This window comes from Molossus molossus, unplaced genomic scaffold (genome assembly GCF_014108415.1).
Source record: "Molossus molossus isolate mMolMol1 unplaced genomic scaffold, mMolMol1.p scaffold_m16_p_7, whole genome shotgun sequence".
Classification (NCBI taxonomy): Eukaryota; Metazoa; Chordata; class Mammalia; order Chiroptera; family Molossidae; genus Molossus; species Molossus molossus.
In genome coordinates, this window is record NW_023425401.1 from 33,663,170 (window position 1) to 33,686,813 (window position 23,644).

At 38.0% G+C, this 23,644-nt stretch overlaps 1 protein-coding gene across 6 annotated transcripts in view; it reads right to left on the bottom strand.

Moving 5' to 3' along the window:
* Positions 1–5,978: 5,978 nt before the first annotated feature.
* VPS50 (VPS50 subunit of EARP/GARPII complex) overlaps positions 5,979–23,644 on the bottom strand; it is a 126,485-nt gene continuing 108,819 nt past the window's right edge. For all 6 annotated transcript variants that reach the window (XM_036247047.1, XM_036247046.1, XM_036247045.1 and 3 more), the window contains 6 exons: positions 16,956–17,104; positions 15,911–16,007; positions 14,731–14,889; positions 11,397–11,518; positions 9,009–9,198; positions 5,979–6,710 (listed from right to left, as the gene is read on the bottom strand). In XM_036247047.1, coding sequence (XP_036102940.1) covers positions 6,591–6,710; positions 9,009–9,198; positions 11,397–11,518; positions 14,731–14,889; positions 15,911–16,007; positions 16,956–17,104 — 837 coding nt within the window. In that variant the 3' untranslated portion in view covers positions 5,979–6,590. The remainder of the gene's footprint in view (positions 6,711–9,008; positions 9,199–11,396; positions 11,519–14,730; positions 14,890–15,910; positions 16,008–16,955; positions 17,105–23,644) is intronic.

Here is a 23,644-nt window from a genome sequence, read left to right on the forward strand (position 1 = left end):
TTGCTAAGTCTTCCCATTTCAAATGCTATAATTATGTTATTTATATGTTGTCCCTGAAGCTTTGGGAACAGTATCTCACAGCATCAACTGATCAACAGCTGGCCACCCGACTCCTGCACAGTCCACTCCCACCATCATTTTTAGTAAATCATAATTTCTTCCCAAATTTCCTCTTCATTTCATCTTGAAGATGAAATCTAATAGCAAAAGAGGAAAAAAGAATAGTCAAAGGAAAAAGAGGAGGAACTTGACCTTTATTAAGACAAAAATCTATTTTGGCTTTAAAACCAACCAACCAACCAAACCCAAGATGCCTGAAACCATGAGCCAAGTTCCCATGATAATGGCCAAACACCAGCCAAGCAACACTTCAAACTGCCAATGTGTTGAAAATTCCTCTATTATGCTTAACGAGACCAACGGAACTTCAATTATAAATATCGTGTTGCTTTTTCTCTACAAGATGGTTAGAAAAGCATTTAAACCAGCTTCCAACAAGTGACCTTTTAAAGATGAAGATAAAATACTTACTGAAAAAAGTATATCAGGTACTTCCAAATCTCAGTCCCTGGGTGTGCATTAACTGTAATCTCATTTAGAATGGTATTACTGACACACACTTAAACCTCAGGGACAAAACTGCACTTAGTTTGCTTGCAACAAGCCTTGTCTCAAAGATTAATGACTCAGAAGAGGTAACTGATGGACCTCAGCCCCCCCAAATTTTAAAATACCCATCCTATTATCTGAAGAAACAGACATCAGGCAGTACTTTTGTATAGTCAGTGAAATTGGGGGTGCAAGGAGATGTGTGAACATATGGGGCAGGAGAGAAGAATATCAGGTCCTTGTATTTATAAATTTATAGACTACAAAGAATTCTACTAAAAGAATTGACAGTATTCTCCTAACAACCTGAAGATATTGATAAATGGCAGGGTTGTATCTCCATTAATGCCTCTGTTGGTTTTCTGTATAAGTCCCTTTTCTTTGCTTCTCACTAGCATCCAAGTGCCATTTTCCTCCTTCAACCCTCAAAGAAGCTGAAATAAGTCTAAAAAACTGCTGACCTAAGTGTGGAAAAAAAGAAAAACATGCCCACTTGCAGAACTTCTGTTCCCAAAACCTAAGACTGGGGCTAGAAAAAGGAGTTGTAGTGGGTAACTGAGATAAGAGAGGAAGTCACAGAGAGAGCAAAGCAGAGAAGGACAAAATGTAATTTCATCACATGGGCAAACAAACAGAGTAGAAGAAACTCAGTGCCCCAGGTGTGGATATTTCTATTACCTGTCAGCCACCCATAACTCAACAGCCCCAGACTCAAGCCCCCTGAATGGAGATTGGGAGGACAGGACATCTTTGTTACGGAGAAGCTGGTACTGAGAAACCTCCTCCACTGCTGAGGTGGAGCTGAACAATAAACAGATCCTCACTTCCCCCAATCAGGACTCATCACTCCCCTGCAACAGATTCTGCTGTCCAGTCTGGAGGCACTCAGAATGGAAGGAGTCCCACTGGGGAGCAGCACGCTTTCTGCAGTGTGCCAATCAGCTCTTGGTAAGGAGACAGGTGTACAGCCAAGGCATTGATACTGGGTACAGAACTGACCAGTGTTCTGGAGGAATGTAATGAGGTCCATCAGTGGCCTCATGGATCCCAGCAGCAACGGGAAGAGCCCTGGATTCAAGCTCTGGTTCTATCCCTGGCAGCATGCTCTTGGCATCATTGCTTCAGCCTCCTGGGCCCCAGTCACTATCTCCACAAAACAAGGTAAATATAATGACCACTTATAGGCCCTGATCTAAGAACTTTCTTCACATATTTTTAAATTCTTACAATAGTCTTATGAAGTACGTACTATAATTATTCCCATCTTAGAGAAACAGAAAATGCTCTTTAAAATTATGGTGCAGAAGGGTAACTAGAAACTAGGGCAAGGATGAAAGAGTATGAACTCAAGAGAACCCCAAGCACCAACGCACATCCAGCTCATACTAAGTCTTACCTAGGACTAAATAGGGGGGCAAAGGCCTTATTAACTCTGTATAGAATAAGATACACTTTTCCTAAATTAGTCAAACAAAAAGTATTGCTTGGGCTGGCTTAGAGAGTATAGCTAAATGTACGGGCTATGGACTCAGAGTAGATGCCTGAATCTCTGAGTCCAATCCACCTCCTCCAGTTATTGGCTGAGTAACACTGAGTTACATAATGTCATTAACCAATGTTACCCCAATAAATTTAACTTAAAAACAAACCTCCCCCAGTGTAGTCTCTGTACTCTGCTAGCCCTGTCTCATCTCTCATGGTGACAGTATCAAGGGGGTAGGGGACAGTGTCTTCTCTTTTTTTGCTGTCTCAGGCTTTACGTTTCCCCCAAGAAAGCCCGTCCCTTCACCCACCCTGTGATGTGGAAACTGTCCCAAGCCCAACTGCAAGGCAGACGGCAATTCTGAAGAGACCAACCGCCCCGTAAAGCAAGCGCTGGCTTCACGCCCTGCACCGAGGACCGTCACATTTCCATCTACAGCCTGACCTCTTCTCCATCCTCCGCTGCCCCCTCCATACCTCCAGTGGTAGATCTCAAGGTACCTCGAACTCACATCTCCAAAACTGTTCTCTTGATTTTTGCAAATCCTGTTCTCCCAAAACTACTTCCTCAAGCAAAGGTCTTAGAATCATCTTTAATTCCTCTTTTCTAAAACATCACATTGACCAGTCAACAAATCCTGTCCTCTCTATGGAATCTGTCCAGAATCTGACCACTTCTCACCATATCCACCAACTCTACTGTAATCCAACCAACCACCATGCCTCTCCTGGCTCACTGTATCAGCGTTTTACTTTGTTTCCTTGCTTCAGTCCCTGTCCCCCATGTCCTTTTCTCAAATACGTGGGTAGAGTGATTTTGCTAACACCTGTCAGGAAGCAGGTGTCCGCTCTGTTCACAACTCTCCAAATGCTCCCCGTCTGAAAGTAAAACTGAAGACCTGTCCATGGTTCATAGGCCTTCAGCTGTATGACCCCTCCTGCCACGTCCTTGCTGCTCTCTCCACTGACTGTGCCAGCACATGCTCCTTACCGGTCCAAGATCAGCAGTCTCCGCACTAGGGCCTTCGCACCTGTTATTCCCTCGACCTGCAATACCCCACCCCAGATAAGCACACAGCTCAGCCTCATCACTTCCTTTCAAATGAGGCTTTTTGCCATCTGCCTTGTTAAAACCGTATTATCATCAAAACCGTCACCATTCCATAGCACCTACTCTTGAGAAGAGTAAGTTTCATGACAAGGATAGCATCTCCACTGGGTTCTTACAGGCAGAACTGTGATTAGAACACTGCGATAAAACAAGATAAAAGTAGACAGCAGGTAGTCAGCAAAAACGGTCTTCCAGGGGTTACCTGAGGGTGTAATCACACTTTGGTGTGGGCTCCACCGTGACCTCTGCTGAAGTGGAAAACTTGACTGAAACGTCTGTTTTAAGGCCGAGGTTGGTACTCTATTTACAGCTGCTGGACAAAAATGCCTTTAGTATGGAAATGTTTTTTCTTTAAAACATAAATGTTTTTGGGATTGGGACGAAACCAAATAAAATAGAGATTGCTTGTGAAAAGATACCAACTTCACTAGCTATTAGGGAAATGCAAATAAAACTACAATGAGATATCACCTCACACCTGTTAGCTGGCTGTTATCAACAAGACAGGTAATAACAAGTGCTGGAGAGGTTGTGGAGAAAAACCCTCATTCACTGCTGGTGGGAATAGAAACTGTACAGCCACTATGGAAAACAGTATGGCAGTTCCTCAAAAAATCCCCTTTTCTGGGTATCTACTTGAAAAATTTGAATACATTTATTCGCAAAAATGTGTGCACCCCTATGTTCATTGCAGCATTATTCACAGTGGCCAAGACATGGAAACAACCATTGTCCTTTGATGGATACTTGGATAAAGAAGATGTGGTACATATGCACAATGGAATACTACTCAGCCATAAGAAAGAATGGAATACTACCATTTGCAACGACACGGACCTTAAGAATATCATGCTAAGTGAAATAAGTCAGAAAAAGCTAAGAGCCATAAAATTTCACTTACATGTGGGATATAAAACTCATAGACACAATAGGATGGTGTTAACCAGAGGGAAGGAGGGGTGGATGGGAGGTTAGTAAAGGGTTGGGGGAGCCAGATATATGGTGACAAAAAATGATTTGCATTTGAGTGGTGGACACACAATGCAATAAACAGATCCTATATCACAGAAACGTACACTTGAAACTTACATGATCTTATTAACCAAGAGCATGCCAATAAATTTAATTTAAAAAGAATAAAATACAGGTTGTGATCAAGAAAATACCTCTTCTGAATTAAACAGCTCAGCTCTGTGTAAAAAAACTTCTTCAAGGGCAAATTTAGAAATCCTCAGTAGGGCAGAGTCTTCTTGGTTCTGAGATCAAGAATTAATTGCTAAAGTAACTTACAAAAATGGTTCTTCATCAAAAACAAAAAACTGAAAACAACCCTGGCCAGTTTGGCTCAGCTGTTGGAACGACGGCCTGCGGTCCAGAGAGACCGGGTTCGGATCCCGCTAATGCCACGTACCTCAGTTGCAGTTTGTCCCCAGCCCTGGCTGGGTCATGCGGGTGGCAACCACTCGATGTGTCCCTTTCACATCGATGTTTCTCTCTCTCTCTCCCCCTCCCACTCCATCTGAACAGAAAATGGAAAAATGTCCTCAGGTGAAGATATTAAAAAAAAAAAACTGAAAACAAAACAAAACAAAAAATTATGTTCTAAATAAGTCATATCTTTACAGCACAAAAATCCCAGAGGGAGACTAGTTATCCTTCTTCCCCAAGTTCCCGACCCAACATCCCTACCAACTGAAGGAGAATATTTAATTGTGGTTTTTGTTTTCAAATTTTTAAAAAACAAGCAAGTATACTTAGCGATATTCACAAAAGGATGGGCTGATCAAGAAGTCTTATGGGGGCTAATGAACTACTTTCCTCTGTTCATTTTGAACAAGTAAAGAATTCCCATGTATGAAATCTGACATAGTTTTGTCCTTGGGAGAGCTGGGCAGCTTAAACTTTTTCATGGTCTTTAAAATTTTGTGGGTGAAAAAGAGCAAATATTTTTCATAATTATAAAAAAAATATGTAAAAAGCTGTACAGGTCTTAACATTTATAAAGGTTACATCAGAATATTAGTAGTTCTCTTGTCATTAATCATTGTTGAAAGTTAAAAATAACATTTTGTTAACCACTAAGTCTGTATTAAAAGTATTCCAAAGAATAAATATCAAATATAAATATTTTTCCCCTGAACCACTTCCTTTTGCTCTGAGTACAACTTGTATTTTATCTCTAGATACAATTTTTCAAAAGATAACTATGCTTTCAAACTAAATTGAATTAAAGTTTTTTTTATAACTACATTCTAATGAGTGGGTCCTAAAAAACTAATCCACGGTTTTGCGTACTCACAACTGTAAACCTACTTTTGCCGCACCCTGTATGTTGGTAGAAAATTCCTGACTTCAAAGCAAAATTTAGAGGAATAGTACAGAGTTGCTAACTGAGTTCCAAAATTTATCATCAGCTAACGCACATTATTTTACATCTGTAAAAGCAAATATTTAAGAAAGGTGAACATATGACCCTATACTTATGCCTGACTAACAGACAGTCAACTAAGCCAGGGTTTGCTGTCCTAAGACAAAAGTTGAATTCAAAGAGAACAAAGTTGATATAAAAAATGTTACACACACACACAGTCACTTTTAAAAAAAATCCCACAATCACCATTCTGTGTGCTATTCAAGTACTAAGAGGTATACCTAAGAAAACTACTTTTCACACTGCTTTCAGGATATAAGATGACTAAAATTAGACATGCAAAGAAAATCTATTATACTTTCACGAAATCGGCCTGCTGTGGAAAAATATCAATACAGTCTCACATAGGCTGGTCATGTTGGAGTACAGCATTTATTAAATTTCATCATTTATGATCACTGTATTATAACCAATTTAAACCTGAAAAACTTTCACATTCGAAAACATACAGAACATACTGATTTTTCAACAATTTTGCTTACATGTACTTCTCAATTCTCATGCAGTGCTCATAATTAGGAGATACTTACTGTGCATTGACCTTCTAGTATTATGCTTATTAAGAACTGAGTCAGAGGGTAGAAAAATGTTAACATAAATACATTCTCCAAAAACTGCCTATGAATATATTGTCACAGTCCCCTATAATTATATACTTACAGTCCATTCTTCTGTAAAATGTATAGTGGTAATCATAGAACAATAGTTATGACCAGGCAATGATATCATTTCAGGAAAGGAACACAACAGATGAGACTAAACGTTGAAGAGCAGAGATCAGAGCATATGAAGTCATTTCAGAACACCACACAGACTTCAGTGTTTTCCACTTTCCAGTTGGGAAGAACATGCAGAGTATTCTTAGCAGACCGCCGTCAGGAGGGCATGAAAAATTGGCTTTCATACCATATGTGTTGAGAGAAGATCAATGGCATCGAGGAAAAATAATTGTGTTCATTATCTTTTGGGTCTGTCTATATCATCTATAGCTGCTAGAAGTTTCTGTCTTGCTTTCTTATTGATATGGGATCCCAGGCAAACATTAACCAGATTGGTCAGCTGCTTCATTGAATACTCCTGCTCAAAAAAAGAAGACCCACATTTAGTACCATGAAAGACATTATCTGATCAAGGAAAGGACAAGTGGACATTCAGGTCTCAGTGGGTAGTCAGTGAGCACTACAAGCCAGTGGAAAGTATAGTTGAGACATGAGAGCCAAGAGTTTACTGAGCTGGAATAACAGGGAATAAGCGTACCATAGCATCCATCTGAAATAGGAAGGACTAGAATCTTTTTAATATGGCAGATAATCTGACATGCCTATGCTTTTTATTATGTTTAAGATCACACACTTTATGCTCGTTTCTGTGCCAGTCTTTGTTATTAAGTTATCAAAACACAATGACATTTCAAATATTTAAAATGCTGAGTATTTTCCAGTGTATCAAAATACACTGACATTTCAAATATTTAAAATGCTACTGAGTATTTTCCACTCCGTATTTTGCAAACATTGTATGTAAAAGACAAAAATCTCCAATCACAAAACAACAATTCTTCTCACATAGAATAAATGATAAGGTAACAAAGATCAGAAAGTTACTCATTTTTAAACCCTCATGTTATAATTGGTAGCTAGCAAGTAAAATTAAGACTGTAAGTATTATCTGCTGTACAAGTCTATTTGGTTTCTGAATTTCAGAATTTCTAGGATGAGAAAGAACAGGACTTGTCAGAAAGTTTTACATCTGATGTGGTCCTGGAGGTTGAACAGCAGGAGTTCAGACAGGAAGAGAGGGTTGTGTCTATCATCTACTAGGAACACGTCTTCACTGGAGGGAACTATTAAACATAGTGCAATTTCAAAACATGAGAAAGTTCATTTTAAAAACTCAGCAAACTGCTCAGTCTGTGTTATCTGGCCTCCGAGAGCACCTGTAAACACCTGGCAAATTCCCTTAAGCAATCAGTCAACTTGGCAAGTACAGCTGTCATCAAGCCCTGGACTAGACATTGTGGAACTGGAGCTCCCTTGAGACAGGACAGTCTCTACTGCTGGGAAATTTTCACTGAATTACAAATATCAGTTCATTAAAGCTCTTACAAAATACTAAACTAAAAGTTTTAGTCCACTCTACTAAGAGAGGAAAACATAAAATGGCCATTCATTCTTGCATCAAATAATGGATATCTAAGAGATGCGCTTTTTCTCCTCAGCTACTTGTACTCTTTCTCTGATCTCCTGCTCAGTACCAACCCCAAAGTGTTTAGAGTTTTCTTTACTAAATGTATCCTAGCAACAGTCAGCAGTCCATCTGCACCTGGGTTAGCATTTTGGTTTGCAAATATCAGAGGTCAGTGGGACTAAAATTGGTGACTTTTCTCAATTCCAAAATCATTGTAAATAGCATGTACATTTCTACTTTGCTCCAAGAGATCTGAAACTGACCTACAAGTGGGCACATGCACAAAAAACTCAGTCTAATGGTCCAGGCTAATAGGCATTTCATTTTTCTAGAATGTTGAAACCAGAAAGGATACGCCTGATAAAGTAAATATAACTAATTCTTTATGTTCTTACCCAGTTAAATGAAATAAAAATTTACCTAGTCTTTACTGATGATGTTTATAGCATAAATAAATGTGAACACTAGATTTATTGAAGAAATAAGATTTGGTGATAATTTTAACATTTCCCATACTTTCATTAAATGTGTCTTCACAAATCGTCTAGCTAGACAAATGCTATTAAGAATCCTACAGAAAAGCTCCCGTATTAAGCATGCCGTAGTGATATGATGATTTGAACTGTGTCAAAAATTCAGCATCCTAAATAACACTTCATAAATTGTATTTTTCTCTACTTATTTATGTAACCACACAAAAGAAAAATAATATCATCTACACTTAAGGTAAAATCTAATGGAGGATGAAGTTAAATTTAGCCATTTAATATTAACACTACATCACTACATGTCACTGCGTTCAGGATGTCACTGATTCATTTATTGTTGAGGGCTACAAGGTTTACGTTATATAACACACTTGGGCTTGCGAATCATTTCAATGTTGTTGTATTCAATTTGTCTTGATGTTATCCAACTTCAGCCTTTTTCTACAATGCAGCTGCAGAATAATATAACTAATGTTCAGACTCTGGCTATCTTTCTAGATAATTACTGTTACAATTCACATAGATCTCAAAAAATTTTGATCAGGCTAAGGGCAATGCACAGACACTGTGTGAATATGGTAAAAAAAAATGGTCTAAGTAGTTCATGCTAAAAAAGCAAATTTTTCTTTATATTTCGCTCACATGACTGCATGAAATAATAAACCAGACAGAGAATAAAGAAAAAGGAATGAAAACGCACCCTGTGCTCTTTGATCCAGCGCTCCATGTCATTCTCAGTTAGGTAGTAGGCTTTAATATAGGTTTCCACGAATTCTTTATCAGGAATGGGTCTAATATCTGTTAGTTTTTCAAGTTTCATTAAAAACTGCTGAAAATCCAATTGCATCAAGGCACGACCCTCATTACTACACTTCTTGACGTTGGCATATCTAAGATACACAATAATAAAAACACATAAATGATGGGATGGTTAGAAAATGAAACCTTTAGGTACTGAAATTCTTCTCTACTCCAAACTGGACACATTCTCCATTTCCAGGGGAAAAAGTACATGAGCCTTGAGTCAGAAGAACTGGCTTGTGGTCAGGCCCTGACACTCAGCAGTCAAGTTTTACCTGTCTAGGCCTCAGTTTCCTCACTGGCAAAGCAGAGATCGATCAGCTTCTAAGGTTCTTTGCTACACATGCTGTTCTCCATGCTCAATTAACATATCACCTACCAGAAAGTTAAACTGGTATTCCAGGTAATCTGGCTGCCAGGAATTATTTCTAAAACAAAGCTATGAATATGCCAAAGTAATCTTAGTTTCATAAAAATGTTCAATAGTGTAACTATTTGATACAGAGAAAATAAATGAAATATTTCTCCCATGAACATTCAGCAAACCTGAAAAATGAGTGAGCACAGAAAGTATATACATATTTTTTATAATAAAACAATTAACAGACTTATTCTAACACCCCACATTACTGAAAAACTGTGTGTTCCAAGGTTGAATAGTAATAAGAACAAATTAATCCTCATATACATTTCATTACTTATAAGTCAGTGTCTCATTCTGTCAATCATACAAAATGCAGAGATTCCAATCCTAGGGAATGAGGTACTTCCCCTAAGGAAATTTGCAAGAAAACTAAAGCTTACATTATTTAAAGTGACCAAGTGTTTGTTTTTTAATTAAAGTGTTTATATAGAAATATAATATTTATTATTGTTTTCTACTTTATTAAAAAATTTTAAATACTTTTAAAACAAGTTTAAAAACACTTTTCAGCCCTAGCCGACTTGGCTCAGCAGTTACAGCATCGGCCCGGATCATAGGTTCCATTCCCAGTCAAGGGCACATACCTGGGTTGCAGGTTCGATCCCCAGCCCCAGTCGGGGTTATAAGCAGGGGGCAGCCAATTAATGTGTCTCTCTCACATCTATGTTTCTCTCTCTCTCCCCTTTCCTCCCTCCCTTCCACTCTAAAACATCAATGGAAAAATATCCTCAAGTGAGGATTAACAACAACAAGAGAATACTTTTCAGTGAGGATTGTTGACACAGAGCCATTGTGTGATTTAAAGCACTGCTGTTTTCAAAACAGAGTGCCAAGACCATTGTCATCTTGTCACTGATACCTTCCCATGTTCTAATACATTCTGTTTTATAATTAATAAGAACTGAAGCAGAATCGGATAAATAATAGAGTGAAAATTCAACTGATGTGCAATTCTAGATCACCCTGAATATGTTTTGAAATAGCTGTTTGCTTGCAGGGATACTTAAAATGTATTACTGACTCTTATTTGTGTTCTAGATGTTATGGGCAGAGTAAGCATGATCTCTGAGTAAACAGAAAATTTCTATTGATAGATCTCTAAAGGCAACATATGAAAGAGTTATACAGATTACAATAATAATGATATTATTAATAGGGATACAGTGGCTATGAGACAGACTTTGGCATCAGAAAATCAGTTCATAAGCCTTCTCTGTTTAAAAACTGTGAACTTGTCGGGGGACCAGTTTGTAAATTATATAAATGTCTAACCAATATGCTGTGCACCTGAAACTAAAATAATATTGACTATCAACTGTAACGGAAAAAATAAAATAAAATGGGAATAATCCAAATAAATACATATTAAAACTATGAACTTGGATAAGTTATTTAACCTCTTTAAGCCTCAATTTTGAGGCTAGATTTTCTCATTCACATGACAGAGAGAATAATAGTACAATCAAAGAGAGGTTAAGATTTGATGATATAATCCTGTGAAGTTCTTGGTTCAGTAAATGACACAGTGCTCAATAAATGTTATGAATAATCATAATCATATTTTTAGGTAAAAATAACTACTAGTTTCACTTTCAGAGAACCATTAGCTGCTGCATTCCTCACTCTTCTGTGAGCTGGTTCTAGGTCACTAGCCAGAAAGGAAACCAAAGACAGAGGCAGCACAGTGAGGTTCAAGGTTTCTTCTCTAACTATATTCCAAAGTCAAACCTATTATTATGGGATTATCTGCTATTTGTCACTATCTCTACCTCTCTCTCCATCCAACAGTGATAACATGTAATGTTACTCATATATTATGCTTTATCATTGAAGAATCAGATAGTGCTTTCATGAAAAACTTACCCTTCCACAATAGTTCTATTAGCCAGTCGTATACAATGTTCCCAAAGTATATTAGACACGGGCAAGGGTATCCGAACTCTCTTAGAAACCTCATTTAACCTCCGGTTAAACTGCTCAAATTCCTAAGAAAACAAAAGTCACGGTGTTCGTGAATATAATTATAATGCCACATCTTCTTCCCATCTTAGTGGGAAAAAAGAGTTAGCAAGAGTCAAAATCAAAGCAAGTAAAACCAAAAGAGATGATGCCAAATTTATTCAATTTGATATACTTTAAAAAACCCTTCATACTGTTAAAATTATGTCATAATACAGAGAACTTACATTACATTTCATCTCAAAGGAACTAAGTGTCACCAACTGATTAAACAATGCCAACCATTTTCAAACGTTTTCACATTTCAATTTTTTTATGACTGCCAATATGGATTAAAAGAACTGAATAACCTATGTTTTTAAAATACCTTCAAGAGACCCGGTTAAAAAATGTTTTAATAAGCTTTAAATTCAGAGTGAACTATTTGTAATTTGTGGCTATCTATATTCCTTAGAGAGCATTCTGAAAAATTATTCTCTTTCCTAAATATTTTTTAAAGTAAGTAATTCTATAGCAAATGATTAGAAAGTCATGTAATAGCTGCAAATCTTTAGTAAGACAGACAAAATAAAACATAAAATATTTTCTATTACCTACAAAAAACTGAACATCTTGTTACTTACTAGTAACTCTTATAATGCTACTCTACTAAAAATAAAAATATATGTAACTAATTTGGAGACTTCCAGCAATTAAATAAAAGGAGCAGATGGTTCACCCTTCACGAAATGTGTTTCTGCCCAGCCAGTGCGGATCAGTGGATTGAGCATCATCCCATGGACTGAGAGGTCCGGGTGGATTCCTGGTCAGGGCACATGCCAGGGTTCTGGGCTCCATCCCCAGTAGGGGGCATGCAGGAGGCAGATGATCAATGTTTTTCACATCAATGTTTTTCACATCGATGTTTTTCGATCTCTCCCTTTCTCTCTCTCTAAAAAAATCAGTAAAAACATAAAAATAAATAAAAATGTTTTAAAAAATCAGTGTATTTCTGGTTTCTTTGGTCTGTTATCATCTAAATATGTTCATTTATAAAAGTAAATGCTGTTGATCCTTCCTTGACAATATATTTCAAATAAATTTATGAAGGCTTAAAATGTCATTTTTCTTCAGTTTTTTCAATAAAGAAGTTACACAATGCTTTACAAGTCAAGACTGACCTGTGTTCAAATTTTCTAATAACACATAAGAAGAAAAAAATCTAATTTGATCATCACTAGTTGAACTCTTACCACATAATTATTATTGTGTTATCCTTTGCTACTTCCTAAATCACAATTTTTTTATTATTTATTTTTGACAGTTAATTGCTTTTAATTATTTATGAAAAAGTGCCTCTTCAATCCACTAAGATTGCTTTTGAAAATAAAAGTTAAATAAATAATTGCTCTTCAACTTTTCATTTCATGAATCTAGTAGAGCAGTAGTATTTGCTACTTTTTTTATGCTTCATTACAGTAAACTCTGCTTTGGGTTTCAAGAATTTTCATTAATACTTTAAAGATAAAATTACATACTTATTGTATAAATGTCATTCTACTCTTTGCTAAATTCATGTGCAAGAATGCTTGTTGTTAAATAAGTAATAAAACTATTTTTTTTTAACTTGGGATTCTTTTGAGGGAACAATGTGCAGTGCTTTTCAGGTAACAGTTTGGACTTGGAAAAGTAATAGAACAAAATTTATCATAAAAGTTTAGAAAAAGTTTTAAGTTGCTAAAAACTGGGTTCAGGTTAATAATTTGAATAGCACTGGTTCTTTCTTATAACAGCCTTTCTCATAATATAATATTAATGTTTCTTGGAATTAAGAATAACTGAAGCAAGTAGCCTCCTTCTGGTATGAACAGTCACTGGGTGTGGAAGTCTCTTTTTTTCTTGTCTCCCTAGGAGTACCATGGTTAGCATGCCATAAAAAGTAGAATCAACTGAAGAGAGGGTGTGGTTATTTATAAGTTACATTTGTCTTTTACCTTGCAAATTAAAATTCCAAGCTGGAATCCCTTGGGTGCTCTAGAAAGCAAAGGTCTTCCAGGGTGGCAATTAATAGAGCACCCTTGTTGTTACTCCCGCTTAGATCTCCCAATAACTCCTAGACGCTGCTAGCTGATCTTGCACCCTGAGTTCTGAGCCTGGGGGCTGACTCCCAGTCTTCCCCCCAGCCCGGGAAGGGGACACACACTGCTGGCGCTGTCGCACTGGATGAACTCCACTGCTATCTCTGTTTTGATCTTTGGCTTTGTTTATTGGTTCTCAAGTGTCCCAGGCTATTATTTATTGCCTTGGAAGCAGATAAAAATGTTTGTGTAAATAAATTAGATAAAGGTTGGGAGCTTCAGAAGGGCCAATTTTCTTTTCACTGACAAACAGGAAAAACAAACTTTTCCTGAAAGCTGGTTTTCATTTTCTCAGAAGTTCTTTCCTCAAACCAGACATCCACATGGCTCATCTCCTCACTTCTTTCAGGCTTCTCCTCACTTCTCACCATTATCAGAGTCCTTCTTTGACCACAAATAAATAAATGGTATTTCTCCCCCACCCACACCCTGCCACTCTCTGTCCCTCTTTTTCACAGGACTGTTCTTCAGCTGACATGTCCTATCTTAATGTATTTCTCTACTCCCGTCCCTTCGCTGGCATGTAAATTCCTTGAGGGCATGTAAGTTCCTTAACTCACAACTGTATTGCCAGCACCTAAATCAGTGCATGGCACATGTCAGGCGATCCATAAATATCTCATGATGCATAAATTAAAAAAAAAAAAAATGACTACAATTCTTTCCAGGAAACTTATAAACATAAATCATTAAATGCAAAGGTATCTGCATGACATATTGCAAAGACAATGTGATTTCTGTAAAAAAAACAACTTAAAATAATCAGGTGTATGGTCTCTTGCTAATGAATATATACAACTGTAGAAATATCTTCTTGTCGCCACAGTCATGGCTCCTGAGATTACATAATGTGAGAGTCAGCCAAGACATGCCCATCAAACTCTAACTCAAGTGGAAAATCAGTGAGTAAAACAAAAAAAAAATCTACCAAGTATTCTTGGGTCTAAAAGAACACAAAATTCAGAAAATAAGCTTAATCCAATTCAGGGACTTTAATATCACGATGCTAGAAATGTGGTAATACTGTAACTACAATATCACTACTTTAGAGCGATTGCAGTGATAGGAACAGTCCCCTTAGCAGAATCATCCTTAACAAAGACGTTTCCCAGAGTACTTGCCTTCAACAATGCATCTACATATACGTTGTGCTGTGACATAATCTCCTTTACATCCCATTTCACGTTAGCCATCAGGAGCAGCATCTGTTCGTAATCGATGGCTTTACCAGCTACAATCCAGTAGATGGGTTTGCGCAGCTCACTGGCAGTTGAGACTGTCTGAAATAAATTTCACAGAAATGAAAACAAATGTTTTCTAAAAGTATCAAATGTATAAAGAATATTTTGCTCCTATTTCTAGTATACATCATATCTGAAAATAAAACATTATTCATTTGGAGATTTATACTATGAAAATATTTAATTCATGGGCAAAGGTCTTACTCAAAACGTAATTTTGAAACATTTAATACACTGGAGGGCATAGTCAGTAGACTCTAAAAGAACTACAGATGTTCATGGAGACAGCAAACACTCCTCAAATTCTCTCACGTCTCTGTTACTCCCACTCCCCCATGGTGATTCCACCATCTCTCAATTGTACTTCTGTAAAAGCCCTCAAGCTGGTCTCCATGCTTCTAGGCCTGCCATCTAAAGCCCATTCTTCACACTTTCTAAAACACACACCTGACCGTGCCACTCACCTGGTTCAGATCCTCCCGGAGCTTCCCAGTACTCTTGGAATAAAGTCCAGCTCCCGGCTGAGAGCACTGTACATTGTGTGGTTCCTCTTACCTCTCCACCATCCTTCTCATCCCAGCCCTCTTCCCTGCTCTGACAACTGGAGTTGTCCTCTGCTGCTCATATGCACCACTCTCTCCCTCACCTGCTGTTCTTTGTATAAATCATTCCCTGCATTTGGAATATACTCCCCACTTGCCTGCCTGGCTGGTCAAGTTTAAACATCACTTCCTCCAGACAGCCTTGCTAGGCCACCTGCTTCCAACCACATCCCTTTCCTCCACCAGTCAAGGTTAAATACCCTGCCACTGTTTCTTTTCCCTTTTTATACTTTAAATAAATTGGCATTCTCTCTCAGTAGACTAAAACTTCTATGCAGTGGTCAATAAGTATTTAATACAGGAATTCAGGGGTAAATAAATAAATATTCTAATCCGGCTCTCCTGGGATTTGGAGACTGATCACTAGTTTAAAAAAACAAACAATCCCCACCTAAGTAAGGTGTGACAGTCTTATCCTGCCCACAGTGGAAAGGACACACAAGACGACCATTTCTGACCTGAGAATAAAACTGCTGAAGAAAGGGCTTTTTGGCTGCAGGCATCACAGCATCCAGATGCGGCTGAAGGAACTCAAACTGTTCAGCTAAGAATACCCTACAGGGAATAAATAACCCACCTTGTAAACAAAGCACAGGATCGAGAGCCTGCCAATATTTACATATACGTAATCTTTACGATCTCTAAGCAAAAGTTTAATTAAAATTATTTTTCACTTTAGCAAACTACCTCTTGACACACTCATTTACATTCTATACAAAAAGTAAAGCTGAGCTTCTCGCTTCATGTGAGCTGAGGTGGAAGAAGGGTGACTCACAGGGGCTAATCTGGACACAAAGGGTAGAGTCACGTCACTTTGCATGTTCAGATATGAGCACAGATAACACAAAACATTGAGGAAAACTTTGAAAGGGTTTCTTTTAAAGATCCCATTTAATTATATACAAGGCATGTGAATTCACAGATTTAACATCTGACACTTTTCAGAAGTTACCCAACATTCACACAGGTCAAGGCTGGCGTGTAGGAGTCAGAGTCATTCGGCTGAAAGACTGACAGCCACACGGTTTTTCTGTATTTTTTGTTATGCATACAAAAATTCTGAAGTCATAACTGACTACATTTTATGGAAGAAGTTATATGCTTCAGCTATTTGAAACACTGGGGGAGTTATAAAGGTCAGTGTGTACTCTTGCTGACGTGAAGGGTCGACTACATTTAACACTGAACTGACAATGCAGCTACAGTTTCTCCAGAATCACAATTCAATAGGAAAATCGAAAGTACACTAGAACATGATTTTTAAAATTTTACTTAAAGCAAGGATCATGTTGCTAAAGATCGAAACTTAACAGATTTCCCTCCTTCCAACTATGCAGTTTCAAAAATCCACTGGTGATCTATTTTAGGATATGCTTCTCAGAAATACAGAAGTGATATTTAGAAGTGCAAGATGTATACAGCTAGAAGCAGCATTGTACAATGCTTACTTTAATAACCTTTCTTAAATATTCAATGGCAAAGCAACTGTTTTGAACAACTTACAAGGATTCTGTGGCTACCACTCTTTCCGCCAACCCATACAATGTATCCCCAGAGGTCAGAACCACAAGGTGGCTGAGGTGTGGGCTGGGTACCTTCTCCTTCCTCTCTTCTGCTGCCGTGAGTGTGGCAGTAGGATCAACTGAAACCTCCTGAAAATACAGCACACATACATATGCAGTCTGAAATAGCAAATCTAATAGCAATAAAACACGTGGTTTTACCAAACTGGAGCTATAATTCAGATATTCTTAGGCATGCATTAATTACATTTACTGCCTGTTCTTTTTTCCCCCTTTTTATGTTTTCTAACTGCTGGAACGTTCCTTTTTACACTAAGTGAAAACAATCCAACTCTATGTGATATTATCTGTGCATGACCTAAGTTGGCCAACGCAAGGAATCTTTATGAATTGAGAGACGTTTTATAGAGACAATAGTGAAATGCCCTTCAAGAACTTGTAAATGAGAGAAAGGAAATTGCCACTTCAGAACTAAGCTGATACCAAATTATGGTTTGATTAATCATTTCACATCCAAACTTTGGTATAATCTCAAGAAAGTAAGACTAGAAAATAGTTATAACCTGACACAGAACCAACTGTACTGCATCTGTCTGGGACAGACTGTTGATGAGAAGGACAATGGCTAATGGGAATTTAAAAAAGGAACACCCCCAAAGCAGGGTGTGTTAGGCTTTAAAAGATCCTCAAAGAAAATTATAGCACAAAAATTAGATACAAAAAAAAATTATTCTTCTTCTTCTTTTTTTTTTTTTTGGTATGCTCCCCTAGCGGAAACCAAACCCAAGACTCTCTGGTCTGCAGGCCGACATTCCAACTGCTAAGCCAAACCAGCTAGGGCCACAAAAAATTCTTAAGTGTAAATGTAAATCTAGATTACTTTTTAAATCAATTACATAGTCATAGGCATTTTCCTTATGAATAAAAGAGACGCTGGGAGTATATCTTCTGTTTATAAATTTAGCAAAATGAAAATAAAACATTATAAAAATTTCAAGTTAGAAAATGGTTTTATTCTTTGTTAGTTTTTTTTTTTTTATCCTCACCTGAGGACATTTTTCCATTTTTTGTTCAGATAGAGTGGGAGGGAGAGAGAGAGAAAAAAACATCGACGTGAAAGGGACACATCAAGTGGCTGCCACCCGCACAACCCAACCAGGGCCAGGGACAATCTGCAATCAAGGTACGTGCCCTTAGCGGAAAGTGAACCCCGGTTTCTCAGGACAACAGGCCAACGCTCTAACCGCTGAGCCAAACCGTGGTTAGACTCAGGCCAGGGCTGTTAGTTCATTTTTATATCCTATCTTCTACTAAAGATATTGTCTTTCTTCAATTTTGAACTGCTCAATTAGCATTTAAGTTATTTGAGAAACAACTGTGCTTTCTCTAGGGAGAATCAAGACAAGGATATGATGCAAGTTAATCAATGTTGCATTCCATTACTATTTTCCTTCTACTAGAAAGGAAAACAATCACCCCATTCCTGAAAAAAAAGATCACAAAATTACATACTGTTTGGTAACACCTGGTTGCTTGTGTTATTTAATTTAATTCTGGTAGATTATTACTCATCATTTTCCAGACTGCCCGAGTGAGGAACCCTGGAATCTTCATGACCCCCTTTCTCCTCACCTCCACCATGCCTAAACAGACATTTCCCTTTTTTGTTCTTCCTCAGGTCACTACTTCATCAGGACAAAGACCACGGCATTCTTAACTGAACTATTCTGAAAGTCCTCTAATAGACACCTCTCCCTCTAGCTTATCCTGTTTCTACTCAACTTTCCACAGGTTTAACTGGCTTATTTTTCTACAACAAACAGGTAATCTTTCTAAAATGAAGGCAGGATCACATCACTTCCTAGTTTGGAAGTTCCAAATGACTATCCATTCTGTACAGCAGAAAGTCTAATCTTGTACCATGATATTACTTCTTTACAAACGACACCAGCTACCTTGCCAGCCTCGTTTCAAGGTAATCTTCTACGTCTCTGTCTAGCCACACTGGCCTATTTGCCATACCTGACCTACTGACACTCCTCTTATCAGCTCTTCCCCTCTTGTCTGCCTAGCTCTCTCCTCCTCATTTTTTAAAAATTCTGAGCTCATATTCACCTCCTTTCTATAAATGTTCTCAGTCTCCCAAGAAAAATGAGTTTCTTGCCTGTGTTAATATTATCAAAACATATACATCTCTGTATGTGGCATGAAGTACACTTTATCCCTGCTTCACTGTGAGTTCTCAGAGGGTAGGGACAAGTTTCACCATCTTTGTAACTCAAGGCCCTGGCACGCCTCCTGGCATTAGCAGGCCCTGAGTAGTTTAATTGACAGAGATGACAATAACAATGGGGATGAGCCCATTACAATCAGGTTTTCATCTGCCTCATCCAAAGAAATGGTTATCAAGGTTACCAATGGCCTCCTTGCAGCCAAATCCAACAGTCTATTCTGAATAGCCATGTTCTTTAACTGATCTGCAGCATTTTAGAGGTTGATCTTGAAAAACTCTCTTCACTTTGTCCCCAGAAAACCACCACCTCCTGGTTTTTCTCCTATACCACTGGCCACTTTTCAGACTTCTTTGCTAGTCCCCTCCTTTCCCTGACCTTCAAATACTGAACAGCCTTACAGTTCAGTCCTTAGACTTCTCTCATTTACATTCTACTCCCTAGCTGATTTCATCCAGTCCCATAGTTTTAAATGCCATCCTCATACCAATAGCTCCAAATTTACATATTGGCCCTGACTTTACTCTCACCTTTAATGCATTTAACATATCTGAAAATGAACTCCTGATGTTCTCCTCAAATGTGTCCCTTCTAAAAGTCTTACCCATTTCTAGGAATGGCACCTCCATTCTCCAGAAGTTAGATAGCATCCTTGACTCCTCTCAGCATCAAACCTATCAACAAATCCATCAACAAATCATGATGGGTCCATAATCTGACCATCTCTCTCTATTTCCTCCACTAACTCTTTGGTACAAGCTACCTCATCTCTCTCTTTAGCTGTTACACACTGCAGCCAAAGTAATTCTCTTTCAATAATTAAGTCAGAACATGTCAATTCTGCATAAAGCTCTTCAATGGCTTCCTGCCATCCTTAGAGTAAAATCCAAAGGCTCTACATGACCTAGGCTCTGGCTAAATCTCTGGTTCCATCTATGACCGACCCTCTTGCTTCCTTCATTCTAATTATACTGGTTTCTTTGCTGTTCCTGCAATAGGCCAAGTAAGAGTCCACCTCAAGGGTCTTTGCATGTCCCCTCAACTAAAACATTTTCCCCCAAACATCCTTTCCATATTAGAAAATAAGCTGCACATGGGTAAGTTTTGTCTGGTGGCCCCTCTCCACCAAAATTATATCCTTAACTCCCAGAACAGTGCCTAGCATCATGTTCACTGAACAGGCACTAAATACATGATTACTGAACAAGTGAATTCTCATCCAGGTGGCTCACTTCCCTATTTCCTTCAGGGATCTACTTCAATGTTACCTTCTCAGGGGGGCCGTCTCTGAAAAATCACATGCTTTTTCTCCTCGTTCTACCCTTCTTTCCTAGTTCTTCAGAACTCTCAACACAATCTGACATTAAACGAGACAGTCATCTATTCTTTATCTGCCTCCTTTACTAGAGGAACCATTGTCTTCCACAAAGTACCTAGAAACTGAACATGAACAAATAAAAATACCCATCCAAACAAAAACTCATAGACACAGACAACAGCATGATGGTTACCAGAGGGAAGCGGTTGCTGTGGGGGTAATAAAGGGTAAAGTGGGTCAAATATATGGTGATAGAAGATCTGACTTTGGGTGGTAAACACACAATGCAATATGCAGATGATGTATCATAGCACTGTAAAAAAATAATAAAATGTGAAAGAGAAAAAGCCAATCAAGATAAGCTCTCCAACTATTGTGCATCCCCTTTTTGTCCATCCATCATGGAGCTCTTTCCCTTCTGTCTATCCAATACCTCCTAAAGCACTCTGTATTTTTCCTTAATTTAGAGTTGTGAATATCCATCTCAAGAGTAAATCAGAATGGTGAGGAAACCCAAAACCTTGGGGGGGGGGGGACTAATAAAGGAATTGAGGGAAGAGAAAATTCACTTGGGCCTTATGGGTAGGCAAGCCAAAGTGGCCCCAATGGGGTAAAAACAGGCCTAACAGAAGGTAGTCCGTGAAAGATAGATCTGGCTGCATCATAACAAAGCACGTGCTCTCGGGCGGGTGTAAGGCAAGAAGGGCTGCTTTGGGTGGTTATAAGTTCCCATGGAAGGAGAGGTTCAGTGAGAAGTGGCAGCTACTCAGTATGTATGAATACTCTACAGGTTAAATGAGCACAGATAGGCGTCCTTCTGTGATATTATGAGTAGAAGTCTGGAGTGTTGTACTCTTCAAGTACAACAAAGTCTCCTTCTAAGCATCAAACATGTAGTGTTCTAAAATATTTTGTAATTAAACTAACCAAAATGGATATGAACTTTCTGTCAATACTGCACCATCTCAAGCTCAAAATAGCTCTGGGGTAAACATGAGTATCACACGTTTATCATAGCAGAATTTCATTCTTTTATGATCTGATATCACCACCTATACAACATATCTATAAAATCAAAAGCTCCTTTGAATTTACATACTACCTGTTTACTTTATGATAGAAGAGAGAGATAGAACTAGAAGGTGACAGAAGGCAAAGAGGGGGGCATCATCTTTAGCCTGAGGAAAGTGTAGTTTATATTTGGATGTTATGGGAGACACCAAAAGCACTTGCCTACCTACCTCCAGACTGACCTCCAATCAAATGTGTTGAGTTCCCCTTTTACTCACACAGCTCTTTCACAAAAACACTCTTGCAGAGATCACTGAATTGTTGCCCCCACTTCAAAAGGTTTCCATTAAGACGCCTTCCTTTGTTTCCAGTTAACACTGGTGTTTTAGGCATCAAAATTATGGTCATTATCTGCTTGAAGGCTAAAGCTCTGTGTTTACATTTAGGGAAATAATGCTTGAAGAGAGCAGGAGAGTCACAAAAATGTCAAGCTGACAGAAATAAATGGTATGTGCCTACTGCTCACTTAAACGGATCAGTGTTTCAGTTATACCGTAAAATCAGGAAAGGATATGAAACCTTTTAAAGACAATAATAAGTAAAACCTTAATCAATCACTAGTCTCACAGTGAAAGTCATGTGTTTTTTAGCCTTTCCTGCCACCAATTATTACTATCAAGAGAATTCATATTTATGAACTTTTCTGGACCAACTTAAAATAAACTTTTATTACCAAAGATTTAAAGTTAGCCAAAGGTCTTAAGCAAAACAATTTAGCATCACCAAGTAGATAGCAAAAATTTCACATTTCTGGTTCCATTATCACCTATACCAGCTTACTTTCCTAGGCTTGCCCTATCAGACCCCTTTTCTTAGACTTTTATTTGATGTGTCAAGCACATTTTCTTAGTTTACATTGAATTCATATGATAAATGGTTTCAGGTGGCACCTTTAAGACCATAATAGTGCCCTGGCCAGTTTGGCTCAGCGGTTAGAGCGTCAGCCTGTGGTCCAGAGAGACCCAGGTTCGGTTCCGCTAAGGGCACGTACCTCGGTTGCAGTTTGTCCCCGGCCCTGGTTGGTCGTGTGGATGGCAGCCACTCGATGTGTCCCTTTCACGTCAATGTTTCTCTCTCTCTCTCTCCCTCCCACTCTATCTGAACAAAAAATGGAAAAATGTCTTCGGGTGAGGATAAAAAAAAAAGACCATAATAGTTCTACTAGCTTTTTACAATTAAGTAAAAGTTAGAGGATAAATATAGAGAAAATAAAATTACTAAAAAGGTGCTTATTAAATTTTTGATTAACATATATGAGAAAATACTTCAGTCTAATGGTTCCAGATGGATTAGGCTATATTTTAATAGAAAATGAATGTATTGAATAGCAAGAAATCAATTAATGTTCTCTGCCAATCTAGATGCAACTTAATGAAATGAAGAAAAGGAATACACCAGCTTATGAAACCTGAGATCAAGATCTAGTAAATGACAAATATATTTTCTAAAATAATAAACCAATACTTATTAGTATGAGTAATAATTTAATATATAAGACATTGAAAAGTCATGGAAAATTTCAGAAAAACTTCTAATATATTGCTGTAGGGCAGCAATTTTCAACAAGGTGCCACAAAAAATTTTAAGACATGAAATACCTGACTATTTAGTCAGGGGGCACTGACATGTTTTCCATTAAGAGTGTCAAATAAGCCAGGCTGGTGTGGCTCAGTGTCTGAGCATTGACCCATGCACCAAGAGGTTGCCGGTTTGATTCCCGGGCAGGGCACATGCCCAGTTGTGGGCCCAATCCCCAGTCAAGGGCATACAGGAGGCGGCCAGCCAATGTTCTCTCATCGATGTTTCCATCTCTCTCTTCCTCGCCCTTCCTCTCTCTCTAAAAATCAATCAATAAATAAAAATTATATTAAAAAAAGGAGTCAAATAAATGACAACAGCCAACACAACAACAGCCATCCAATGTGAATGAATCAAAACTATACCTATTTTTTGTCAGATTGGCAAAAAATATATTTTTGGGGGTGCCACAGAATTTTAGTAATTACTTTATGTGTGTCATTAGATAAAAAGTTTGAAAATCACTGCTGT